The following is a 25,583-nucleotide window of genomic DNA, read 5'->3' as shown; positions in this document are numbered from 1 at the left end:
GAAATACAGTATAGGAAATTCTAAACATAGGTGAATGAGTTAAAAAATTAATAGGAGCCAAATCTTAAACATGTATCTGGGAAACTTGGAAAGCAAATTTCTCAATCCATCTGAACCAAGAAGGGGGGCAGAATAAAGTCTCTTGGTAATGGCAGAAGCTTGAAAAACCCAAAGCTCTGGAATTCAGGCTCTTTTTTACCTTCAGGGAGCTTTTTGGAGTAGAGCCATATCCTGTCAATTTTCAGTCATTTAGAGGACCAAGAGGGCAGGCAGTGAAAGTTATTGGCCTTCCGTCTTACACCTCAGTCATTCTAAATAAACAGAGTTTAAAGAATTGCCCTTAGGGGGGCTGGGAATATGGCCTAGTGGCAAGAGTGCTTGCCTCCTACACATGAAGCTCTCGGTTCAATTCCCCAGCACCACATATATGGAAAATGGCCAGAAGGGGCGCTGTGGCTCAGGTGGCAGAGTGCTAGCCTTGAGCGGGAAGAAGCCAGGGACAGTGCTCAGGTCCTGAGTCCAAGGCCCAGAACTGGCAAAAAAAAAGAAAGAAAGAAAGAATTGACCTTATGGAAGGAATTGTTTGATTTGTAATGAAGAGCAGTGTTTCAAAAACAGGAAAACTATTTATTTAAAAGTGGTTCATGCCTATAATCCTAGCTACTCAAGAGGCTTAGTTAGATCTGAGGATCACAGTTGGAAGCCAGGCTGGGCAGGAAAGTTAACCACACAAAAAAGGTAATAGAGTTGTGGCTAAAGTGGTAGGGTGTTAGCCTGGAGCAAAAAATTCATGGGCAGTGCCCAGGCCCTGAGTTCAAGCCCCAAGACTGGCACAAAAACAAAAAGGGCAGTACTTGGCTACCAGGTTAATGTTTATTTTCTTTACCTTACCTTCAGTCAGTATTAAGATCTAATTCATTTATATGTAATTTGTTATTAGTAGGACAAGTACTTAGTTTTAAATACTGAATCAGAAGTAGGAACTAAAAAATCTCACCATAAGAAAAAAATACATGTCAAACTCACTAATGGATGATGTTTTTCTCCCTCACTCCCTTGTTTTTTAATGTTTGGCATTCGGATTTCTTAGTAATTCCATATAATCCTTCCAGTCATGAGAGTTTGGACCAAGTTGGTGAAGAAAAAGAGGTAAGATAATTTGCCTTATTGTACAAAATATCATTTGCGTGTTAACTAGACACAACCATTTAGAAATGTGACACATTGACATTCTAGATATTTTTAGATCATAATGATAAAATATAGGAATAATTTTAATGAGTTTAGAGTTTCATTCTGATTTAATCTAGTAATTCACTATTCACTTAAATTAGGAAATAGTTTAGTGGGAAAACTTACTTTCATTTTAAGGTAGCATAATCAAAAATTATATAGTTAAATTATCATTTAGAATAATTGGTACTATTGTTTAAAATATGTCTGTTTTTGGACTACTTACTTATCTGGAGTATAAATCATTATGTGTGTTGTCTTTTTTCATACAAAGATTTTTATCAGCTTTTAAAACACGAAATTTTTAATACCTTTAAAGCTTGTAATAAGAAGGGTAGTTTGGGGCTGGGAAAATGGCCTAGTGGCAAGAGTGCTTGCCTCGTATACATGAAGCCCTGAGTTCGATTCCCCAGCACCACATATATAGAAAATGGCCAGAAGTGGTGCTGTGGCTCAAGTAGCGAACTAGCCTTGAGCAAAAAGAAGCCAGGGACAGTGCTCAGGCCCTGAGTCCAAGGCCCAGGACTGGCAAAAAAAAAAGGTAATTTTGTGTTATACCTCTTGTTGCTAGCTTGACTTCTGGGTAGCCACCTTTTCTCATTCTAGTTCTGTCAATAGTGTCTCCTTGCCCACTCTTTCTTTTTCTTTCCAATGTTTGATGTGTGCATTAGGTTTTACTCTTTTCCTGATTCCTCTTTAAAAACTCAACTTGTTAGTATGAACAATCTGAAAAATAAAAAGTAGGCAGAATAACAAAGTACCTGTATGAAGTACTCAGTTAAAATAATTATCAATTCATAGTCTATCTTGTTGCCTACCCACTTGCTTTATTTTTGTAATATTTTAAAATGTATTACTTGGCCACCTATCTCATAGCATTTCTTAATCTGACTTAGTATGGTTTGTGTTTGTTTGCTTGTTTTTAAAGAAAAGGTTTCAACATGTAGTCTAGGCTGGCCTAGAACTCATGATCTTCCTGCCTCAGTCTCCTGAGTGCTAGGATTACTGGTGTATTACCCCCATGCTGGGTGAGTCAGTATTTGACTCCCCTACTCTTCCATTTTTCTTGTAGTTACATATTCATTTTTCCATTGCCAAGGTCAACATTATAATTCATAATTCCTGCAAGTGTAACCAAATTGTCCCTGTTTAGAAAAAGTCAGACAAAGGGAAATTACTCCAAATTAGGAGTGAATCCTCTCCCTGGTACCTTCAGCTTTTAACATTTTATTTGTTTTTTGGTGGTCCTTTTTGCTTTTTGTTTTATTTTGAATTCCCATTGTCATACTGCTGCTGCTGCTGCTGCTGCTATTGTTTTGGTTTAGATGTTTACCAAAAATGTATCTGCTTTTAGGCAGATATGTGTATGCTAGTCCTGGGGTTTGAACTCAGGGCCTGGGCACTGTCCCTAGGGTTTTGTGCTCAAGCTAGTAGATCTACCACTTGAGCCACAACTCCACTTCTGACTTTTTTTGGAAGTTTATTGGAGATAAGACTCTCATGGACTTTCCTGCCCACGCTGGTTTTCAAACCATGATCCTCACATCTCAACCTCCTGAATAGCTTGGATTATAGGTGTGAGCCACAGGTACCTGGCTGCCTTTAGGATTATTAATATTTTTGAAATTGTGGGAAATACACTTACAAGAATACACAGATTATGAACATTTAGCTAGATGAATTTCTACAAAATGAATACTATGCAGTGACTACTGGAGTCAGGAAGTAGTATCTACTGACATCACAGAGGCCCATGTGCCTTCTCCCAAATCAGTAGCTTTCTTCCCCTATGGCACTACTGATCAACACCACAGATGAAGCCCCATCCCCTTTTTTTTGATGATATCTAAACTTTAGGTAAACAGACTCCTATATAACATGTATACAATATGCACTCATCATATGCTCTTCACAGGCAAGGTCAACCATGTTTCACACAGCAGTGTTTCATTTATTTTCTCTGTTGTTACAGTTTATCTGTCCTACTGATTTTTTTCCATAGATTGATGTTACCATGATATGCTGTTATGACAGTACTTACAAATGTGGTTTCTCATACTTACACAGACGCAGACAACACACACACACACACACACACGGTTTACTCTAAATATATAACTAGTAGTGGGACTGTTAGTTCATATGCATTTAGTTTTAAGAGATAATGACAGTAATTTTCTGTTTATATTGGTTTATACTTTTATCAGCAATGTGTGTGTTCCATTTCTCCACTCCCTTGTCAACACTTTGAATAGTCAATCTCTTTCATTTCAGCCAGCCTGTTAAATGCATTGTGACAACATAGGATTAAAAAAAAAACAACTTACTTGCCATTCTTTTACTAGTTTTTCTAGGATTGTATCTTTCATCCTTATTAAAGTTTAATACAAGTTCCTAATAGCTTCTATCATTTCTTAGAAAATGTAGTGATCATAGCACACTTTTAACTCCTTTTCCCTTCTTGCCTTTGCTACTATTTTAGTTGTGTTTTAAAATTCTGTGTGTATGATGTAGAGTTTTAAAACAAGTGCTCTTTGCCCACATTTTACCCTTTTTGTTTTTCATTTCTTTGTGAATTCCCATCCTTCCATCTGACAAATGACTTTTCTTCTTGAGGAATTGCACTTTGTAGGATGAAGAATAGTTTTTGTAGGATATACAATGAGCAGATACTTCCTTAAAATCTTTTGTGTGTGTGTGTGTGTGTGTGTGTGTGTGTGCATGTGTGTGCATGTGCATGTGCACAGGCATGTGCCAGTCCTGGGGCTTGAATTCAAGGCCTGGACACTGTCCTTGAGCCACACCTCCACTTCCATTTCTTTTTTGAAATGTCATTTTCCTTTGGTTTTATTTTCTGTTTTGAGCTTACTGTTTCCCTCCCTCCCTCCTTCCTTCCTTCCTTCCTTCCTTCCTTCCTTCCTTCCTTCCTTCCTTCCTTCCTTCCTTCCTTCCTTACCAAGGGGCTTGAACTCAGGACCTGGGCCCTGTCCCTGAGTTTCTTATGCTCAAGGCTGGCACTCTACTACTTGAACCACAGCACCACTTCCTGATTTTTCTGTTTATGTGGTACTGAGGAATTGAACCCAGGGGCTTCATGCATGCTAGTACCACTAAGCCACATTCCCAGCCATCTTCTCCCCTCCCATCCTCTCCCCTCCCTTTCTTTCTTTCTTTTTTTTTTTTTTTTCTGGACCTGGAGCTTGAACTCTGGGCCTGGGCATTGTCCCATTGTCCTTGAGCTTTTGTGATCAAGGCTAGCACGTATCATCTGAGCCACAACTTCACTTCCAGCTTTTTCTGTAATTAATTGGAAAGAAGAGTCTTATGGATTTTCCTGCATGTGCTGATTTTTAACCACAAACCTCAGCCTCCTGACTAGCTAGGATTACAAGTATGAGCTACCAGTATCCAGCTGGGCTTAATTCTTAAAAACATTTTCTCAGATTTTATCCTCTGCGGGGCTGGGAATATGGCCTAGTGGCAAGAGTGCTTGCCTCCTATACATGAAGCTCTCGGTTCGATTCCCCAGCACCACATATATGGAAAACGGCCAGAAGGGGCGCTGTGGCTCAGGTGGCAGAGTGCTAGCCTTGAGCTGGAAGAAGCCAAGGACAGTGCTCAGGCCCTGAGTCCAAGGCCCAGGACTGGCCAAAAAAAAAAAAAAAGAATTTATCCTCTGCATTTTCTTTTCTTTTATCTTCTGCAGAATCGGGGAGGATGTACTGAGGTTTTAACTCAAGAGCTTCATGTTAGCTAGGCAACTAGGCAAGCACCTTACCACTTGGCTATGTCCCAGCCTGTCTTTTTCTTTTCTTTTTTTTTTTGCGGGGGATGGGGGGTGGTAGCCTTAATGAGGTCTCATTATTTAGCTCAGGGTAGTCTCCGACTTCTGGGTTCAAGTTATTCTCTTGAGTAGGTAAGAGTCCTAGTGTATACCACCGTGTGCTGTAACATCTCCAGTGATTGTGTCTTCTCATTAGCTCAAATGGCACGTAGCAAGCTTGGAAGATTCTTCCATCTTCACATTGTAACTGCTGTGTTCAGGATAAAAAACTAAACTGTTACCCACAACAACTGTGTTATCCTGTCCATAGACTTCATTTTATCTATCAGCCTTAATAGTTTGTGTTTTATTTATACATCTCTGTTGCTGTCATACCTAGAATTTATTCAGGGCCTTTTTAAGGCATCCGTCAACATTCCTCAGATTTCACCTCCCTTGATGTTGCTGTTGCCACCTTTCTTAACCTAGGAGCTCATCCTACCTTTGGAGATTATATAGTTTAGAATGTTATACGAACATAAGAGAACATAAAATGTTGTTATGTTAAAATTAGTTTGTATTAAAATTAGGTTTTGTTTTGATGATTTTATTTCGGTTTGACGTATGTTTCTTTCACACTGTAAAATGCGATAATGTTAGACATCTCTAGGTGTTTAGAAATATAAAATATATAGTGTTAGAAATATAAAACACTGCCTAAAACCTTGCAGGTATAACTTCTTGATACAAATGTCGTCCACAGGCAATGAACACCAGAGAAAGTGGCAAAGCTTCATCCAGTTTAGGTCTCCAGGATTTTGATTTGCTTCGGGTAATAGGGAGAGGAAGTTATGCCAAAGTACTGTTGGTTCGATTAAAAAAAACGGATCGTATTTATGCAATGAAAGTTGTGAAAAAAGAGCTTGTCAATGATGACGAGGTAAGCACAGCACTGTTTTACTACTGTTGGGCTGTTAAACTAGCATGTCCAAAGCCTTTGGTTTGATTCACAGTAAAAAACAGTACAAAACAAAACTATTGAATTAATTTCAGGGACAGGAACCATTTTCCTGCTAGGGGCTATTTGGATATTGGATATTTGTAACATAATTTTACAAGCCTAGATTTACTAAATGTGGCTTTCTAGAATTGATTTTATTAATTAATTAATTAATTTGGTGCCAGTAACTGGAACCCACGGCTTCACACTCTCATTTGTCTCTTTTTTACTCAAGGCTGGTTGGTACTCTGTCACTTGATCCATGCCTCCAGCCCCATTTGCATTGGTTACTTTTGAGGTAGGGTTTTGCTTTATGCCCAGGTCTACATGGGATGCAATCTTCCTACTGTGCTTCTCCATGTTGCTAGATGACAAGACAAGTACATGCCACTGTGTCCAGCTATATTTTGATGTGGAGTCTCAGGAACTTTTTTGTCTAGACTGGCCTTAAACTACTACCCTCACTCCCCCTACCCCCTTCAATCTCTACCTCCCAAGTAGATAGAATTACTGGCTTGAGCCACTATACCTAGTTGATTATTATACTAAAAACAAAACAAAATCAAATCAAATCATATTTTTATCAGGGAAAGTGCTAGAGCCTTGTAAAAGTTTTCCAGACTGAAAGATCTACTAGTGGTAGTTTTCTCTATGTTTTTTGCTTTTTTGGCCAGTCCTGGGGCTTGGACTCAGAGCCTGAGCACTATCCCTGGTTTATTTTGCTCAAGGCTAGCACTCTACCTCTTAAGCCATAGTGCCACTAATGGCTCTTTTTGTTTATGTGGTGCTGAAGAATCTAACCCAGGGCTTCGTGCATGCTAGGCAAGCACTGTACCACTAAGCCACATTCTTAGCCCCAGTTTTCTTTATGTTATATCATTGTTTTGTTCCATTATTAGTAATGGTTGTGATGGTTAGCCTAAATTAAATTCAATATTCCTTGTGATCATTGAATTGCTAAGAACAAACTTATTGCTCATTGTGATGATTTCATTTTAGTTTAACATAGATTTCTTTTGTGTTTTGAAATAGGATATTGATTGGGTGCAGACAGAGAAGCATGTTTTTGAGCAGGCGTCCAATCATCCTTTTCTTGTTGGGCTGCATTCTTGCTTTCAGACTGAAAGCAGGTAAAAACAACAACAACAACCATAGAGTAATTAATTACGGGGTTTCATATATTATGGAATATTATGAAATGAGAATCTGTCTTCTGTAATTTCTGAAGTAGAAGTCATGATGGACAGGAGAATATTGTGATTCGAACTTCCTGCTTCTCATATTATACAATCAGTGGTTGCATCTTAGCTTTGGATCACTAATAGGAACTGGCAAAAAAAAGAAAGGAAAAGGAAAGAAATAGACAGGTCATAATTATGACAGTAGAAATCACATTTTTTGAATATCCTAAGGATTCTAATTTTATGCACTAGCATTTCTTCAAGTACAAGAGGAAAACCCTAACTTCTTTACTTTAAATAACAGCTAAAAAATGAGTGATGTTATATAGACACAGATGGAGGGAGTGGCTTATATACAGCAGGATAGGAGTGGGTGGCTCTGGAGTGTGGTTCTGCTTTAGAAGCAGATTTCTGAAGTATTACTGTGCTTGTTTTATTTTCTTGTCTGTTTTGTACGCTAGATAGCTTTTGTTTCCACTGAATTATTGCCGTCTTTCTAAATAGAGATCACAATAGAGAGAACACTTTTAAAATTGTGAATGATTTCTATAGATTTTAAAATACAGAGTTATAATACATAATTGTAAGTTTTGGTTTCATGTGTTTTAGATTGTTCTTTGTTATAGAGTATGTAAATGGAGGAGATCTAATGTTTCATATGCAGCGACAAAGAAAACTTCCTGAAGAACATGCCAGGTACATTTTTTTGTTTGTTTTTTTACTGTTTGTGCTAGATTTTTTTCATTGCTGCATGACTTTTTATGTGCAGTAATTGGAAATAGTATATCAAGAATTTTTTTTCTTTATTCTGTTCAAGTCATGTAGAGGCTGGACTAAAAGTTAATTTGCATAATTTATGAGATTACTACAATTTACTGTTTATTTGTATTTATTATATATTTTGGACATTATCAAAAGGTGGCCCTTCATAGGAAAGCCATGGGTGGTATTTTGAATTGTGAACATAGCCACCAGTAGTTGTTCCTTGTTTGTTCAGCTGAACTGGGAAAAAGTACATTTGGTTTTTTTCCGCTGTATTAAAGGGCAGTTCTGGTTTTATGCCATCTTTTGCTTTACTAGGAATTGAAACAGAATAAGAGCTTAAGTTTCTGAATTAGATTGAGCAGTTGGAAGGGTATATCTCCAAACTTCACTGTGATACATCAAAGCAGCCATAATCCAGTTTATTTCATTTCTATTAAAATTATTGATTAATATTAAATTTTGTTATCAAATATTTTTAATTTCTAGAATCTTGGTGTTGCAATTATATTTTGAATAGTCAAATCTTAGTATTCTTGCTATTTTAGGTTTATCACTAATTCTTAGGATTTGCGGGGGTTGGGGAGCCGGGGGTGGAGATTGGTCCCTTAGGGAAATGATATAAACTATAGAAACATTTTTTTTTTTTTTTTGCCAGTCCTGGGGCTTGAACTTGTCCTGAGCACTGTCCCTGGCTTCTTTGTGCTCAAGGCTAGCAAGCACTCTGCCACTTGAGCCACAGTGCCACTTCTGGCCATTTTCTATATATGTGGTGCTGAGGAATCGAACCCAGGGCTTCATGTATACAAGGCAAGCACTCTTGCCACTAGGCTGTATTCCCTAGAAACTCTTATTTTAAGAAGTATAATGTAATCCATACATTATGGGACCTGCTTGAAATCCCAGCATTCAAGAGGATGAGGCAGGAGCGGCTAGAGTTCAAGGCCAGGTTGGGTTATGTAACAAGATGTCATCTCAAAAGGAACAGAGGAAACAAAGAAACAGAAAGGAAGGATGAGTGGGAAGGAGGGATGCAGGTTATGAAGGAGGGAAGAAAGAAAGGAAGGAAGGGAAGCTGGGTGTGCTGGTGGTTCACCTTGTAATCCTAGCTACTCAGGAGGCTGAGATCTGAGGATTGTGGTTTAAAGCCAGTCAGGGGCAGGAAAGACCTCTTATCTCTAATTAACCACCAGAAAACTGGAAATGGTGCTATGGCTCAAAGTGGCAGAGCACTAGCCTTGAGCAGAAGAGCTCAGGGACAGTACCCAGGCCCCAAGTTCAAACAAGATGACTGACAAAAAGAAAGAGAAAAAAAGGAACAGAAAGAAAAGGTAAGGAAGGAAAGAAAGAAGAAAGGATTGTCAAAAAAGGAAGTGAAGCATCTCCTAACAAGGACAAGGCCCTGAGTTCAAAGCTAGTACAGGGACAAAGGGCAGGAGATAAAATGTACATATACACACATGTATGTGCACGTTTGCATTATAGCAGTATGGACTACCAGAAGACCATCCAAAGTCCCAGATTACAAACTACTGTTTGAAGATAGGTGCCCATGGCTCACACCTGGAATCCTAGCTGCTCAGGGGACTGGGATCTGAAGATTGTAGTTTGAAGCCAACCTGGGCAAAAACATCCATGAGACTATTATCTCTAGTTAACCACCAAGAAAGCCAGAAGTAGAACTGTAGCTCAAGTGTTAGAGCAGTAGCCTTGAACACAAAAGCTCAGGAATAACACCCAGGTCCTGAATTTAAGCCTGTGGACTGGCACACACAGAACTCCTGTTTGAAAATTTTAATTGCGTAGTTTTATGAGAAATACAAGTTTATATTAGACTAGAAAATTTATAATCCTATTTTGCGTTTGTATATTTTTTAATGGTGCTACGTTTTTTTTTTTTTTTTTTTGGCCAGTCCTGGGCCTTGGACTCAGGGCCTGAGCACTGTCCCTGGCTTCTTCCCGCTCAAGGCTAGCACTCTGCCACTTGAGCCACAGCGCCGCTTCTGGCCGTTTTCTGTATATGTGGTGCTGGGGAATCGAACCTAGGGCCTCGTGTATCCGAGGCAGGCACTCTTGCCACTAGGCTATATCCCCAGCCCTGGTGCTACGTTTTTAATATTAGTTTAACAAATTGAATTGATTTTTATGTTTACAAGTGTAGATAGGAATTAAACTTACATACCTATCTTTAGAAAATTATAGCAATTTAAAAATTTGGATTCAATTTCTTGATTTTTTTGTCTCATTTTAGGTTTTACTCTGCAGAAATTAGTCTAGCTTTAAATTATCTTCATGAGCGAGGGATAATTTACAGAGATTTGAAATTGGACAATGTATTGCTGGACTCGGAAGGGCACATTAAGCTCACTGACTATGGCATGTGTAAGGTGAGCAAAACTTTCTAGACTTAATCATCTCATAATTGTTTTGGTAAGATAACTTTATGCTTAAAGAAATGATTGCTACCTTATTCAGGGTAAGCTGTGGAATTCTAACACAGACAAATGAATCTTTTCCCTAGCCATCTGCAGAATTCCCCATCTTCTCTGTTGTATGTGCTACAATAAGAATTAATTTCTTTCTATTATTTGTAACCTTTTGTCTTGTGTGATGCTATTGAAGGCAGCTTGGGAATAAAATGATCTATATTCCCATTACTTCAGCCCATGTGCAGATCACATTGTTGTCTTTGCCAACTCAAGTGGGATTTTCCTTGGAAGTCTAACATTTTTTTATATTTAAATTTTCAGGTAAGAATTTGAGTGGCTTTCAGCATGTCTTTATTATTTGGCGTGTGTGTGTGTGTGTGTGTGTGTGTGTGTGTGTGTGTGTGTGTGTGTGTTTTGCTGGTCCTGGGGCTTGGACTCAGGGTCTGAGCACTGTCCTGGCTTCTTTTTGCTCAAGGCTAGCACTCTACCTCTTGAGCCACCATGCCTTTTCTGTATGTGTAGTGCTGAGGAATTGAACCTAGGGCTTCAAGCATACTAGGCAAGCACTCTACCACTAAGCCATACTCCCAGCCTGGCATTTTACTTTTTTGATCTCTGTTTTACTTAAAAGTCTGATCATTTTCCATAAAATGTGTAGAGAACTAAATGTGTAGCTAACTAAATGTAGCCGGTAGGAAATTATCTTCACAAGTGTGTAAATGTGAGAACCACATCTCCATTCACCTGAGGGAAATTCTCACATGGCCCAGAGTTTCTAGATGCTAACATTACAGAAGATTTAGCCTTACCTGTTCAGCACAAATTAGAAAATAAAATTTAAGCACATTATATATAAAACTCAGTGCCAGTTTCTGAGGCTACTAACTTATTCTAATATGTAAAATTTCAGTCATAAATTATTAGGAAGTATAGTGAATGAAAACTTCTATGTGTCCTTCACTTAAGTTTGTGGTGACTTTTTAAATTTTTGGGTCTTTTTAGCTAGGGCTTTGCTTCCCACTATCATTAAAAAAGATAACAATAATAATAGAATCTTACATGAGTCAGGTAATGAGTACATTTCCTTGTGTCGTGTCTTCTGTTCCCTCGTTCTCTCCCAGTCCCCTCCTCCCGTCTCCACCCACGAGTTGTATAGTTCACTTTCATCAGTGTCCAGTAAGCTCCACTGCTACATTTTTTCACTCTTTTTCCCTCAAACGATGTACCCTCCCCCCAACTCTTCCAAAGATGTACTCTTGAATACACCATACATAAGGTAAAGGAGACAGAATCATCAAAAACTAAAAAAACTGAAAAAAAAGAAGTCTTTTGTTTCTATATCTTGGAGTTTATTTTGGTATGTATATTATTTTGCATAAATATGAAGAAGCATTGCACCTTTGTGTTTCTCTCCTAAGAGTATCCTCTTTTGGTTTCCCTATGTATATCTAGAATCCTATATAATTTATCATGTCCCAGTGTATATCAGAACAAGGGCTGTTTGTCTTTCTGAGCTTGGCTTACCTCACTTAACATTATTTGTTCTCATTTCATCCATCTCCCTGCAAATGACATTATTTTATTCTTTCTTTCTTTCTTTTCTTTTTTTTCCCCCCCAGACCTGGGGCTTGGACTCAGGGCCTGGGCACTGTCCCTGGCTTCTTTTTGCTCAAGGCTAGCACTCTACCTTTTAAGCTGCTGCAACACTTCTGGCTTTTTCTGTTTATATGGTGCTGGGGAATCGAACCCAGGGCTTCATGCATGCTAGACAAACACTCTACCACTAAGCCACATTCCCAGCCCTATTTTATTCTTTCTAATGGCTGTGCAAAATTCCATTGTGTATAGCTACCACATTTTTTTAATCCACTCATCTATTGTGTACTGTTTCCATATCTTGGCTATTATGAATAGTGTGGGAATGAACATGAGTGTACAGATGTCCCTATCATATACTGGCTCATGATGTCCAGGGCAGATGCCCAGTAGTGGTGTGGCTGGGTTGTTGTAGGGAAGGTCTGTGTTTAGTGTTTTGAGGAACCTACAGACTACTGTCCAGAGTGGTTGTACTAGTTTACGTTCTCTAGGAGGACACATAAAAAAACTCATATTGGTGGTTACAGGGAGGTGGAACTGGTTAAATTAAGCTGAGTTTGTATCACAGTCCTGTAATCCCAGCACTTTGGAGGCTGAGGGAGGAGAATTGTAAGTGTGAGGCCAGCCTGGTCTACAAAGCAAGACTGTCTGAAAAGTTTCCTTAGGGAAGAATCCTTAATTTTTAGTGTTTCCCTCTTCCATTTTTTGTTTGAAATATTGTATCACATAATCTAACAATGGGGGAATGGTTAAATTCTGGTTATTTATGTTCAGTTGAATTCTATCATATGATTAATAATAATAAATCTGTAGTTACATGGGGGACTCTTATAAAGTAAAAATCTAAGTGCTTTATTATATATGTAATCTTATCCAGTTGTTTTTAGACCTGTCTTTTTATTGATGATTTCTTATTTAATTGCTTTTGTGTCCAGAGAATGGTCTGAACAATGTTGTTTCTTTGAAGTACATTGAGCTTTATGTATTATGTATGACTTAGTGTATAGTTAGTATCATGTGCATATTTTATACTGGAATATATAGTTATTTTACACAAGAATATGATATCTTTAATATCTTTACCACCTCCCTTTCTTCACACACACATACAAACATACATGCCCTCTGTGTGTGTGTATATACATAATTTTTAGCCCTAATTTCTTTCTAGATTTTTTTTGTTTACTAGTTATTCTGTGTGCTGTCATTTTCTGATTTAGCTGTGTTGAGGTTTATCATTGTTGAAGATTGTGAAATCCTAGTAATTAAGTCCATTTTTACTCCTCGCATTTTGAGGCTATATATACATCTGTGCTTTTTATTCTTTTTGGTGATTGTTTCATTTATTATGTCATTTTGTCCTTATGCATTATATTTGCATTATACATACAGTATATATGTGCATTATATATTCGTATGCATTTTATTTGGCCTTCATTTTCACCATTTTATAAAGTAAAAAATAACACCAACCTTGATTATTAGGGGAAATCACCAGAAGCAAGAACATTAGAATGTCAGCAGTCAGGGAAGGAGGTGTGATTTAAAGTGCTTTTTCATGAAAAAAATCTTTCTATTCACATGACTTAAATTTGTATTGGATTTTAACTGAAATAAATCTTTTTTGGTGTTAAGTGTTTCCCCTATGTAATCTTTTTTTTAATTTTTATTTTTATTGGGTTTAAGTTACCACACATATATCACAGTATACATTTTAACCTTCACAATGATGAAAATTATCATTCTCTACATAGCTTACAAGGTCTATGAACTTTAACAATAAAATCATGAAATAAATCATTTTAAATGTAGTTTTTATTTAATAGAACTGACTTTTTAGCAACATCGAATAGGAGAAGTTTTAAGCTAGTGATAATCCATGATGTTAGCAATTTTTCAATGATGTATTATTTATGCTGAATGTGTTTCCCTACAGGTGATGAATTTAAGTGGCAGGTAAAACAGAAAAGGTGAATTTAAAGCAGAAAGTTATATCTCATTTTTTTCTTTCTGTTCAGGAAGGTTTGCGGCCTGGAGATACAACCAGTACTTTTTGTGGTACTCCCAATTACATTGCTCCTGAAATTTTAAGAGGAGAAGATTATGGTAATAAATAAATAGGTGATATTTTAGCTATTGCTGGATGGGAGGTTTGATGTGGTGTCAATGGCCTGGTATAGCATTTTAATACTGCCGGATACTTTTTTTTTGTCCCATTAAAATCTATATCAAAGCCCAGTACTGAAGGCTCACACCCTAATCCTAGCTACTCAGGAGGCTGAGATCTGAGGATCACAGTTCAACACACACACACACACACACACACACACACACACACAAAAAAAAAAAAGCCAGCGGCCAGGCCCAGAGTTCAAGCTCCATGAACAAAAACACACACACACACACACACACACACACACACACACACACACACACCAAACAAAAAAAGCCAACCCCCAAACTCTGAAATCAGAGGTTTTAGGGGTGTAAATTTGAATCATACTTTGTTAGTGACAAACATTAGACTGCCAAGCATTAGGGGTTTATATTAATTAAGTTAATCCTCATTAACTTTTTCTGAGTGCTATTTCCATTTTACAAATGAAGAAACTGATGAACAGAAGTTTTGAACAATATGCACAATATTCTGCCAGCTAGACATGGCAAAAGAGTTTCCACCCCGCAGCCCAGTGACTCCCGTGAGCCTCTGCAGTGGTTCAGGTTTCTGGGAAATTTTCCCCAACAGTCTCAAATGTGGTGGAAAACTTGACCGCTTAGACAGGCCCCAGAAAATTAATTTTATTGTATCTTAAGAAAGCACTTGGCTTTTTGGGTCCTGGCCTTCAGATTCGGCAGATGCAAAGAGGACGTGGCACTTCTGAAGGCAGCACACAGTTGAATTCAAGGTTACTCAAGCTTTTTTGTTTGGTGCTGGTCCTGAGGCTTGAACTTAGAGCCTAGGCGCTGTCCTTGAGCTTTTCCACTCAAGGCTACTGCTCTACCACTTGACTTACAGTGCCACTTTCAGCTGTTTTTGGTAGTTAGTTAGACATAAAGTCTGACACTATCCTCCCTGGACTGGCTTTGAACTGTGATCCTGAGATCTCAGCCTCCTGAGTAGCTAGGATTACAAGTATATGCCATCAGCAATGAGCACAAAAGCTTTTAATAAACTAGCAAAATACAAGTTTCAGATCAAAAGAGCTCATTTTCAAATACAGTTTAATTATAACCTCAGAACAGAATATTAGATACTGGGCATTAGTCTGAAGTTATACCTATATTTATATAAAAATTTTGTTTCCCATAATTTGGTATCTGAACATATCTTTTAGGTACTGTTGTTGTCAAGTGAAGTATTTCTGTAATTCTCAGTGCCTTACATAAAATAATAATCCATTTAGAGTTTATTTTTTTTTCATTATGTGATAAAATGGATTTCTACTCATGCTAGAATTGTAGAATGGATGGTTTATTACTGTAAAAATTTTTTCTGAAGGTTTCAGTGTTGACTGGTGGGCTCTTGGAGTTCTGATGTTTGAGATGATGGCTGGAAGGTCTCCATTTGATATCGTCGGGAGCTCTGATAACCCTGATCAAAACACAGAAGATTATCTTTTCCAAGGTAATATACAGTATTTTATGGAGTTTCTTTGTGAATTATCTATTTAAAGTGCCAATTAGAGTGATTCAACTTATTACTTTGGCTAAGAAAATGGAAAACAAGCTAAAAGTTTGGCTCAAGTGGTAGAGTGCTTTTGTAGTAAGCCCTGAGTTCAAACCTCAGTATGCCCCAGAAAGCTCCTCCCCCCAAATCCTAGCAGATCATGAATACTAATGAGCTCTGTGACTATGAACAAAAAAGGGAGACAGTTTGTACAATATACTCCTGTGTGAGATTTTGAACTTTTGAACATCTTTCCTACTTCTATAGTCTCCAGTCCCATTTGCTATTACCCTTTTCATACTAGTATTATAAGGAAGAGGTTCCTTTATGTTTATATATCACAAATATTGAAGAAGGGGGTCTTGTGGCTAAAGAAGACAATCTACACATGAACCCTGAGGCTGAGTATATAAATGCAAACATGTGTAGAAGAAAGAGGAGTATTAAGAAGGTAAGAAGGATTAGAAGGGACCTGGGCTCTACAGTATTGTGCCTACCTGCTTAGCAAGCACAAAGCCCTGAGTTCAAACCCCAGTACCACAAAAAAGAAAAACATTAGAAAAGATTGGGAGAAGCTGGGAATGTGCTTAGTGTTAGAGTGCTTGCCTAGCATATGTGAAGCCCTGGGTTCAATTCCTGAGTACCACATAAACAGAAAAGGCTGTGGCTCAGCTAGTAGAGTGCTAGCCTTGAGCAAAAGAAGCTCATGGACAGTGCCCAGGACAGTGCCCTGAGTTCAAGCCCAGGACTGGAGGGAAAAAAAAGGGAGAGTAAAAGTCATAATATTATGTGTGTGTCTGTATATGTATATGTAAAAATGGAACCAAGTTACTTGAAGGAATAAGGGGAGAGATGAGGAGATGGATGGAAGGGGTAACATTGACCAAAATGCATTGTATTCAAATTGGCCTGTACGACTACTTAAATATAGTAAAAATACATTGAAAATACAAAACCTCAAAAAATAGGGGTGGGCATATAGGGAATAATAATTGAACAGAACTGAAATCTGAAATAAGCAGACAGGGTCAGTGACCTGGACCTCTTAATACATAATCCAAAGATGTGTGAAGACTGCCACAAAAGTTTGTATTTGTTAATTAAGGCCATCTATATGAATTTCATATAACAGGAATTCCAAATTGCCATGTGAAAAGACATGTAATTAGGATAATATACACTCAAATGTTAATAAGCTACCAAGTGATACCTGTGTATTTGACTGTGAAAGTATGAAGCAACTGGAACTCTCCAAGACTGTTGGAGGGAGTGAAACTGATAGAATAGCTTTGGAGAAAAATAACATTACCCAATAAAGCAAAGTCACATATTGTTATGTCCACAAGAACTTCACAAATATTAACTCTGCTAAGTATCATAATAGTTCTACAAAGCAGATATTTTTCCTATTTTGCAGATGACAAAATAATGTAATCAAAGAGTAAGCATGCATGTAAGTGACAGGTGGTGCAGTGTACTTATAAGAGGCTATCTTTAACAAAGGAGAGAGAGAACACAAGGTGCTTCAGTTGTACATGGAAGATTTTTCTGCTTTAAGTATCTTTAATGGAAATGTAGAGATTAAAGCCATGTGAAAACAGAAACATAATGTTGTGGTTTTTATCTTTCCAGTTATTTTAGAAAAACAAATTCGAATACCACGTTCTCTATCTGTAAAAGCTGCAAGTGTTCTTAAGAGTTTTCTCAACAAGGTATAAACTATATATACAAATCTTTTATATTTGTCTCTGTATAAACCAAATTGTTAAGTAGAGTCCCAGACAATTTAGCATTCCAAAACAGAATGTGTAACTTTTTCAGCTTGATTTAGAATTTGTCTGCTAAGCAAAGACTAATAATGGTTAGTATTTTATCCTCAAATGGCTTTTCCTTCCCATTTTGCTAATGTGATTTACCCCCATCTAGGGACCATGCATTGTTTCTAATCTGAGTGGTCCCTGTGTGGACCACATTCTTAGTGGGGGAAAGTTGCATCTTTGGGGTTAGCCACATCTGTACTTCCGGCTCTATTTTTCCAGGGTTTCTGTGTGAGTAGCTGCATCATTTGTTCATCCCCATGTAGTTTTTGGTCACATGAACTGTAGTGTTCTCTACACATTGTCATATCAAATAGGACTATAATTCTGTCAAATTTAGAAGAAATGAAATGCGGGCTGGGAATATGGCCTAGTGGCAAGAGTGTTTGCCTCATATATATGAAGCCCTGGGTTCGATTCCCCAGCACCACATATATAGAAAACAGCCAGTAGTGGTGCTGTGGCTCAAGTGGCAGAGTGCTAGCCTTGAGCAAAAAGAAGCCAGGGACAGTGCTCAGGCCCTGAGTCCAAGGCCCAGTACTGGCCAAAAAAAAAAAAAGAAGAAGAAATGAAATGCTATCTTAAAAATCTGAGTATCATTCAATTGATGGCTGTAGTTGGTAGGATAGAAGAGTTTTAGGACCTAAGAGTGTGATTTGGGGAGTCATAAATTCTGAGGTAAATAGGTAATGATGAATTTCAATAAAAATCAGAAATTGAGGGCTGGGAATATGGCCTAGTGGCAAGAGTGCTTGCCTCGTATACATGAAGCCCTGGGTTCGATTCCCCAGCACCACATATATAGAAAACAGCCAGAAGTGGCGCTGTGGTTCAAGTGGCAGAGTACTAGCCTTGAGTAAAGAAAGAGAAGCCAGGGACAGTGCTCAGGCCCCGAGTCCAAGCCCAGGACTGGCAAAAAAAAAAAAAAAAAAAAAAATCAGAAATTGAAGCTTATTTTAGATAACATTTTGGTATGAGGTAAGATTCAGAACTTGAAACTTCATCTTTTACTCAGTAAAAATGGAAAGTAAGAGGTGTTTTTGTAAGGTATGGCTCCTTTTTAGTCTCATAATTCAGACAATACTTGTGTCATTGTCTTAGACAAATTATGCATTGTGGCTATAATTGAGCATAGGACTTTATAATGAACAAACTGTGGTAAAGTTTGGAGGTTTCTATATTTTGACCAGTGTCCTAGTTGGGTGCTGCCCACAAGTCTCTGCTTAAACTAGATAGAAAAAGGAAGGAAAGGGACATAAAGAAATCTTAGCCACTATAAGCTTCAAATTATGCCCTTGTGTTGTTTCAGCTTCAGAAATAAAAACATCATGAAATAGGTACAAAACAGATCACAAAGGTTTATTCAAAGCACTTGATATTCATCCAGTTCTTGAAATATTTCTGTCTATCACAGGACCCAAAGGAGCGGCTGGGTTGTCATCCTCAAACGGGATTTGCTGATATTCAGGGACACCCATTCTTTCGAAATGTTGACTGGGATATGGTGTGTACATTTTCATTGTTTTCTCTGTTAGGTTTCATTATTAGCACAGGCCAATTTTTGTTGTTCTAGAAGAGTGTTGAAAAAGTAGTATGTCGTAGTCAAGTGATTTTTGAAAGTGCTTTTGAAAAACTTTGAGAACAAAACAATTAGAATATCAATACAGTGAATAGATTACAGTGAATATCAATACAGTGAATAGCATTATTGAGGTTCGTCTCAATGTTCAGATTTACAAATGATGTCTATCATTGTTAAAATTGTCCAGAACCATACCTAGGGAAACATCTGCAAGCAGAGAGAAATGTAGAAGTGAATTTTTTCTAAGAATGCAGACTTGACTGGTATCCAATCTATCTTTTTAGATGGAGCAAAAACAGGTGGTACCTCCCTTTAAACCAAATATTTCTGGAGAATTTGGTTTGGACAACTTTGATTCTCAGTTTACTAATGAACCTGTCCAGCTTACTCCAGATGATGAGTAAGTAATTCTGTTCTTTTGAACATCTCTCTCTCCCCTCCCCCAGTTTTAATGGCTACTAAATATTATCCAATTATACTATAATTTATGTAATCATTCTAGATCAATAGTTGAATCCATCATACTGTTATAAATTAAATCTGTAACTGCCACTATTTTCTGCTTTGCTTTCCATGAATTGTATAATTCTCACAACCTGGTAAACTAGGTATTGTCATCTTCATTTTACAGATGAGGAAGCTGAGGCTCAGAGAGGTTAAGCAAAGTCACACAGCTGTCAGTTGGCAGTCAGGATTCAGACCCAGATCCTGTTGACTAAGGCCTGTGCTCTTTCCACTCTGCTTTCCTGTTTGCATTTTGATGATGAACATCTTTGAGTTTTTGCATATTAGCTTTAGATGTGACATCAAGTTCTGAAACACTTTTGTGCTCTGGTGGCTCATGCCTGTAATTCTAGCTATTCAGGAGGCTGAGATCTAAGGATCACAGTTCAAAGCTAGCCCCAGCAGAAAAGCCCCTGTGAGATTCTTACCTCCAATTAACTACCAGAAAACTGGAAGTGGAGCTGTGGCTCAAAGTGGTAGAGTGCTAACCTTGAGCAAAAGAACTCAGGGACAGCACCCAGGCCCTCCTTGAGTTCAAGCCCCATGACTGACCAAAAAAAAAAAAAAAGTTGGGAATAATTTGCGGGTGTTTTGCAACCTACCTATCATTGCAGATTCATTCTCTATAACCTTAAGGAGGCCCTTACTATTTGTCATTGGCTTTACTTAACATTTGAATTCTTACCACATTCTTTCCCACAGCTGTTACAGGTGGTCTATATTTTTTCCAAGTCTTCAGTCCTACCCCTGTTGCCATCACTCTTCCTGGATTAACCTTGCCATCTGTGAGGACTGAGACCCAGCTGGTGTGAGCTTGCTCCCTTTCCAGCTGTCATCAGGCCACGGTGTCTCAGCACTGCTTTCTTCATTCTTGTTGACCTTTTTCTTATTCCTCTGTGAGGAACCACCTGTCTTTTATAAAAGACTCTTCTAGTTTTCTGGACTCGTTTTCTTTGTTTCCTATGGGATTTTGTTTACCTTTGTTTTGTTTTTTATAGCTTCTTTCCCTCTACTTACAAAAATGCTCATTTATTCCAAGAGTTTTACCCTGAATCTTAGTCCTTCTTTGAGCTTCCACATTTTTCACTTTCTTTTCATATTCAGATATTACAAATAGTTAATGGGTACTCTTGGTAAGAGAGGAATAAATAAATAAGTCTTTCTATCAAACTTCAAAGCAGCCCACATTGATTCTTGGTTCTTTGCTCCTGCCAACAATATACATAACCTAATCCTTCAAGTTTAACTTTTGAACTGCAGATTAAATGGACTTGACTTCTAAACAGTAAAGCACTTATTAGTCATTCCTCATTTCCCCTGATGTCTGTAGAGCATTTGACATTCATGGCCTTGCCCTGAGTAGCAGTACCCTTTCCAATTCTGCTCTGTGTCCTCTGGCCTGTCTTCTTTCTTCTTCTTTTCCTGAGACTAAGATGCTCCTTGCTTCTGTTCATAGCAACTTTCTATTTGCTACATTCAGATGGAGATATCAGCCAGCCCTATAGTATGGATACTAGCATTTAAATGACTCCTGGCTAAAACAACAAATGCTTATTCAGTAAAATATATGCTAAAGATACAACATGCAAAGATGAGCAAAATAGTCTTGTCTTACCCAAAGCTTACTATCTACCAGAAAAGGAAGGTCTGTACCAAGTCATTATTCCTAACAGCATTGTGTTTTTGAAAGAACACTGGATTTAATCAAAAGATAAGAGTTTAAGGGGCTGGGGATATAGCCTAGTGGCAAGAGTGCCTGCCTCGGATACACGAGGCCCTAGGTTCGATTCCCCAGCACCACATATACAGAAAATGGCCAGAAGCGGCGCTGTGGCTCAAGTGGCAGAGTGCTAGCCTTGAGCGGGAAGAAGCCAGGGACAGTGCTCAGGCCCTGAGTCCAAGGCCCAGGACTGGCCAAAAAAAAAAAGATAAGAGTTTAAATCCTGGGTAACCTTGACTGTGAATTGCAGAATGCCTCTGAGCCTATCACTTTTCATACCTGTTTTGTTTTGTTTTTTGGTCGGTCTTGAACTATGGGGCCTGGGCACTGTCCCTGAGCTCTTGAGCTCAAGGCTAGCACTCTACCACTTGAGCCACAGTGCCACTTCCGGTTTTCTGGTGGCTAATTGGAGATAGGAGTCTCATGGACTTTCCTGCCTGAGCTGGCTTTTTTTTTTTTTTGCCACTCCTGGGGCTTGGACTCAGGGCCTGAGCACTGCCCCTGGCTTCTTTTTGCTCAAGGCTAACACTCTACCACTTGAGCCACAGCACCATATCCAGCTTTCTCTGTCTATGTGGTACTGAGGAATCGAACCCAGAGCTTCATGCATGCAAGGCAAGCAATCTACCACTAAGCCATATTCCCAACCCCTGAGCCCCTGAGCTGGCTTTGAACCGCCATCCGAGGATTTTGGCCTCTTGAGTAGCTAGGATTATAGGCATGAGCCACCAGTTCCCAGTGTACTTTTTGTATTGTTTACATACAAGGTTCCAGTGAAGACTGAGTGGTGTTTAGAACCCTACCTTACTTTCCTGAGCAATATTTCCATCTGCTTAATATCTCCCAGGAGATGTTAAGATAAAGATGTCTGATAAGCACCTCAAATATATGAAAGTCTAAAGTCAAAGTAATCTTTTTCTTTTGCTGTCAGTTGACTGTGTTATTTCCTGTGTATACTCATTGCACTGCCATGGAATCAGATTTGAAATGTCAATAATTCTTGGTTCCTTTTTGTAACAGATCATGTTACAAAAAGTTGCCAAATCTGTGTATTTTTTTCTTTGTTCATTCATTATTTGTATCTAAGCTTTCTTTTCTCATTCCATTGCCATAACCCTAGTTCCTATGTCATTGGAATCATGCCAAGAGTATTACCAGCCTCCTAATTGACTCCTTTACAACTTTACTGTGCAACCTCTACTCTTTACCTTATGAAGGGCCACTCTCTTTAATTGGAAACTTTCCTTAACTCCTGCTTCTTTAAAAAAAATTTTATTGTCAAGGTGATGTACAGAGGGGTTATAGTTATATATGTAAGGTAGTGAGGACGTTTCTTGTCAAACTTGTTGCCTCCTCTCTCATTTTTCTCCCACCTTCCCTCCTCTCTAATCCCTCCCCCTTGAGTCATGCAGTTAGTTTACAACATATTGTCTTGTAAGTATTGCTGTTGCATTGGTTCATCCTTTGTCTCACCATTTTTATGTTCCCTTCCCTAATTCAGACAAATATATACAATACCCAGGGTACCAATATCAAATACAGTGACAACAGAGGCTAAACCATAGGGAAGATAAACAAAAAAGGAATAATTTCACATAGTACATTAAAAATAACAACAATGATAAATCGCTTGTTTCCATATCTTGAAGTTCATTTCACTTAGCATCATCTTATATGATCATATGTACATAGCGATTGAGCTATTGTGATCATCTGCTAGACCTATCCTGACTGTTAGGTAACAGCTATCTTCTTGGCTCAGTTTTCAATCCTGCCCACCTCTGCTTTTGCCTGACTCCCCAGCCATCTCTCACTGGAACACAAATGGTGCTAAAGTCATTCTTGGTCACTTAACCAGTCCCTGAGATATCCCCATCTCTGTTCCTGCCTCTACATTCTTCATTATTTTTACCTATTGGAATCTTCCCATCTTTCAGAATCACCTCAAATGTCACTAGACTCTTAGGTTAGGATGGAGTTTTCAGTATACACATCTCTGACTTCTTTGATGTACCCACCCTTCCTTCCAGCTTCATCTGCCATATGACACCCTTCCTTCCATTGCTGCCTTCCAACTCTGATAGACAACAACAACAACAATGTGCATTTCTCTAGCCCTACCATAGTCTTTCATCTTTTTACTCATTAAACGTGCAACAAATGTTGCCTTTCTTGATTTCTCCAATGAGAAGTCCCTCCTCTCTTTATGTTTCTTTTTTTTTTTTTTTGCCAGTCTTGGTGCTTGAACTCAGGGCCTGAGCACTGTCCCTGGCTTCTTTTTGCTCAAGGCCAGCACTCTGCTACTTGAGCCACAGTGCCACTTCTGGTTTTTTCTATATATCTGATGGTGAGGAATTGAACCCAGGGCTTCATGTATATGAGGCAAGCTGTGTACCATGAGGCTATATTCCCAGTCTTACTCCTCTCTTTAGTACTGGGCTTGGAACAGGACTTAGCTTATTCTGTAAAAAATGTAGTAGCTCCTACTTCATCTTACTGCTTGCCTTCTTCTTACTTACTGCCTCCTTCATGGAAGAGACTGTATATCTTCTGTTACTTTGTGCTCTGTGGCAACTGTTTAGTAGTACTAACTCTTACTGCTTGTTAAAGTAGAAGCTTGGTGTCACAATACCAACATCTCCTCTGTCTTTGACCCATTGTCTCTTTGTGGGGTTGGTTCTCTCCTTATTCCAGGACTCGTGGTGTATTTGTTCCTATTCCCTTTTTCCTTTTGGCTAATTTCTGAGTTTTCTCTTCACTATTTTCCCTCTGGCTGTTGAGATGACTGCTAAGTTAGATGCTAGTATAGATCTGGATGCTTACCTTAATTAAGAATGTTGTTCAGATAAAAAGTTAACTGGAATCGTGACTGTCCTTGCCTTTTTTAATCCCAGTCCTTAGAACCTTTTAGTTACAAGCTTGTTTGGCTTCTTTTTCTTCCCTTTCCCTTTCTCTTTTCCTTTCCCTTTCCTTTTCTTCCCTTCCCTTCCTCCTTTCCTTTCCTTTCCTTTTTCCTTCCTTTCTCCCTCCCGTCTTCCTTTCCTTCCACTTTTCTTCCTATCTTACTTTTGCCTGTCTTTCTGTCTTCCTTTCTTTTCTCAATACTCAGCTTGATTCTTGTAGAATCTATTTTGAAATAATGTTTTACACAATTTATATCATCAACTCTGCTTTTAAATTTGTAATCATATTTACTGTTTAAAGGTCAAAAAGAGATGTTGATTATGACAAAAATGAATTCATTTTTCTTTTAACAGTGACATTGTGAGGAAGATTGATCAGTCTGAATTTGAAGGTTTTGAATATATCAATCCTCTTTTGATGTCTGCAGAAGAATGTGTCTGATCCTCACTTTTCAGCTCTGCATTCTGCTTATGTTGCCATTTAATGCATGGATGAACTCCTTGTCAGCCTCCATAGAGTTAACCCACTTATATTTGCCACCTGCTACAAAACCATCCAACACCCTATTATATATAGACTATCGTAATTGGTACATTGAAGTGTAACTGTGAAAAGGAATCAAAGCTAGCTTCCAGACAATCATGTCAAAATTTTGTTGTTCTGGTTCTTCAGAGGCCTATTGATGAGCACTGAAGTTATCCTTTTTGTTTAAGGAAACACCACTGCTTTTTAAAGGAAGTCTGTTTTGCATTAAGGCACATAGTGAGATTAAGCATAAGCCAACCATAATTTTGGTCATTCTGTATTAAATCATTTGAGGATTTACTTTTGAAATAGAAGTTTAATTAACAATACAACTTTTTATAGTACATTTCTGCTTTGGAATTCTTTATATTTAAAAATCCTGCTATAAATGTTCTCATTGCCTTGGATAATTACATTTTTCATTTTAAGGCCACAGCTATTAAATTGATAATAAAAGATATTGCTTGTTTAGAATTGTGGAAAACAGATTCTTCTTGAGTTGAAAAATAGATATGTTTTATTAAGAATCAGATTCCAAGCTGTGTGCTGGTGGCTCCTGCCTGCAATACTATCTACTCGGGGCTGAGACTTGGAAGATCAAGGTTCAAAGCCAGTCTGGGCAAAAAAGTCCATGAGACTCCATCTCCAAAATAATCAGCAAAAGGGTGGCCTGGAGGCATGGCTCAAGTGGTACAAGCAAGCCAAGTAAGCTCAAGGCCCTGATTTCAAACAGTGATACTGGCAAAACAAAATAAGATGAATCATATTCCAAACCATTTGCTATTTTTGAAAAACTGGCACAAGTGATTGTTTTCGATTCAGAAGGCAGCTTCTGAGCTGTCCTTTCAGTGAACACTAACTGGAATGGTGATGTGTAGTCCAGAAGACCAGTGTGGAGTT

General features: G+C 38.2%; 1 protein-coding gene across 2 annotated transcripts in view; it reads left to right on the top strand.

The window, feature by feature from the left end:
* The window catches only part of Prkci (protein kinase C iota), a 58,039-nt gene extending 32,694 nt beyond the window's left edge, over window positions 1-25,345 (top strand). For both annotated transcript variants that reach the window (XM_048347135.1, XM_048347136.1), the window contains exons 8-18: window positions 1,091-1,149; window positions 5,760-5,936; window positions 7,029-7,126; window positions 7,787-7,873; window positions 10,191-10,326; window positions 13,983-14,070; window positions 15,464-15,589; window positions 17,264-17,343; window positions 18,863-18,952; window positions 19,315-19,430; window positions 24,512-25,345. In XM_048347135.1, the coding sequence (XP_048203092.1) occupies window positions 1,091-1,149; window positions 5,760-5,936; window positions 7,029-7,126; window positions 7,787-7,873; window positions 10,191-10,326; window positions 13,983-14,070; window positions 15,464-15,589; window positions 17,264-17,343; window positions 18,863-18,952; window positions 19,315-19,430; window positions 24,512-24,599 (1,145 nt within the window). In that variant the 3' untranslated portion in view covers window positions 24,600-25,345. The remainder of the gene's footprint in view (window positions 1-1,090; window positions 1,150-5,759; window positions 5,937-7,028; window positions 7,127-7,786; window positions 7,874-10,190; window positions 10,327-13,982; window positions 14,071-15,463; window positions 15,590-17,263; window positions 17,344-18,862; window positions 18,953-19,314; window positions 19,431-24,511) is intronic.
* Window positions 25,346-25,583: the final 238 nt, after the last annotated feature.

Source organism: Perognathus longimembris, chromosome 5, assembly GCF_023159225.1.
Source record: "Perognathus longimembris pacificus isolate PPM17 chromosome 5, ASM2315922v1, whole genome shotgun sequence".
Taxonomy (NCBI): Eukaryota; Metazoa; Chordata; class Mammalia; order Rodentia; family Heteromyidae; genus Perognathus; species Perognathus longimembris.
The sequence above is the reverse complement of the archived record's forward strand: the minus strand, read 5'-3'. Positions and strand labels throughout refer to the sequence as shown.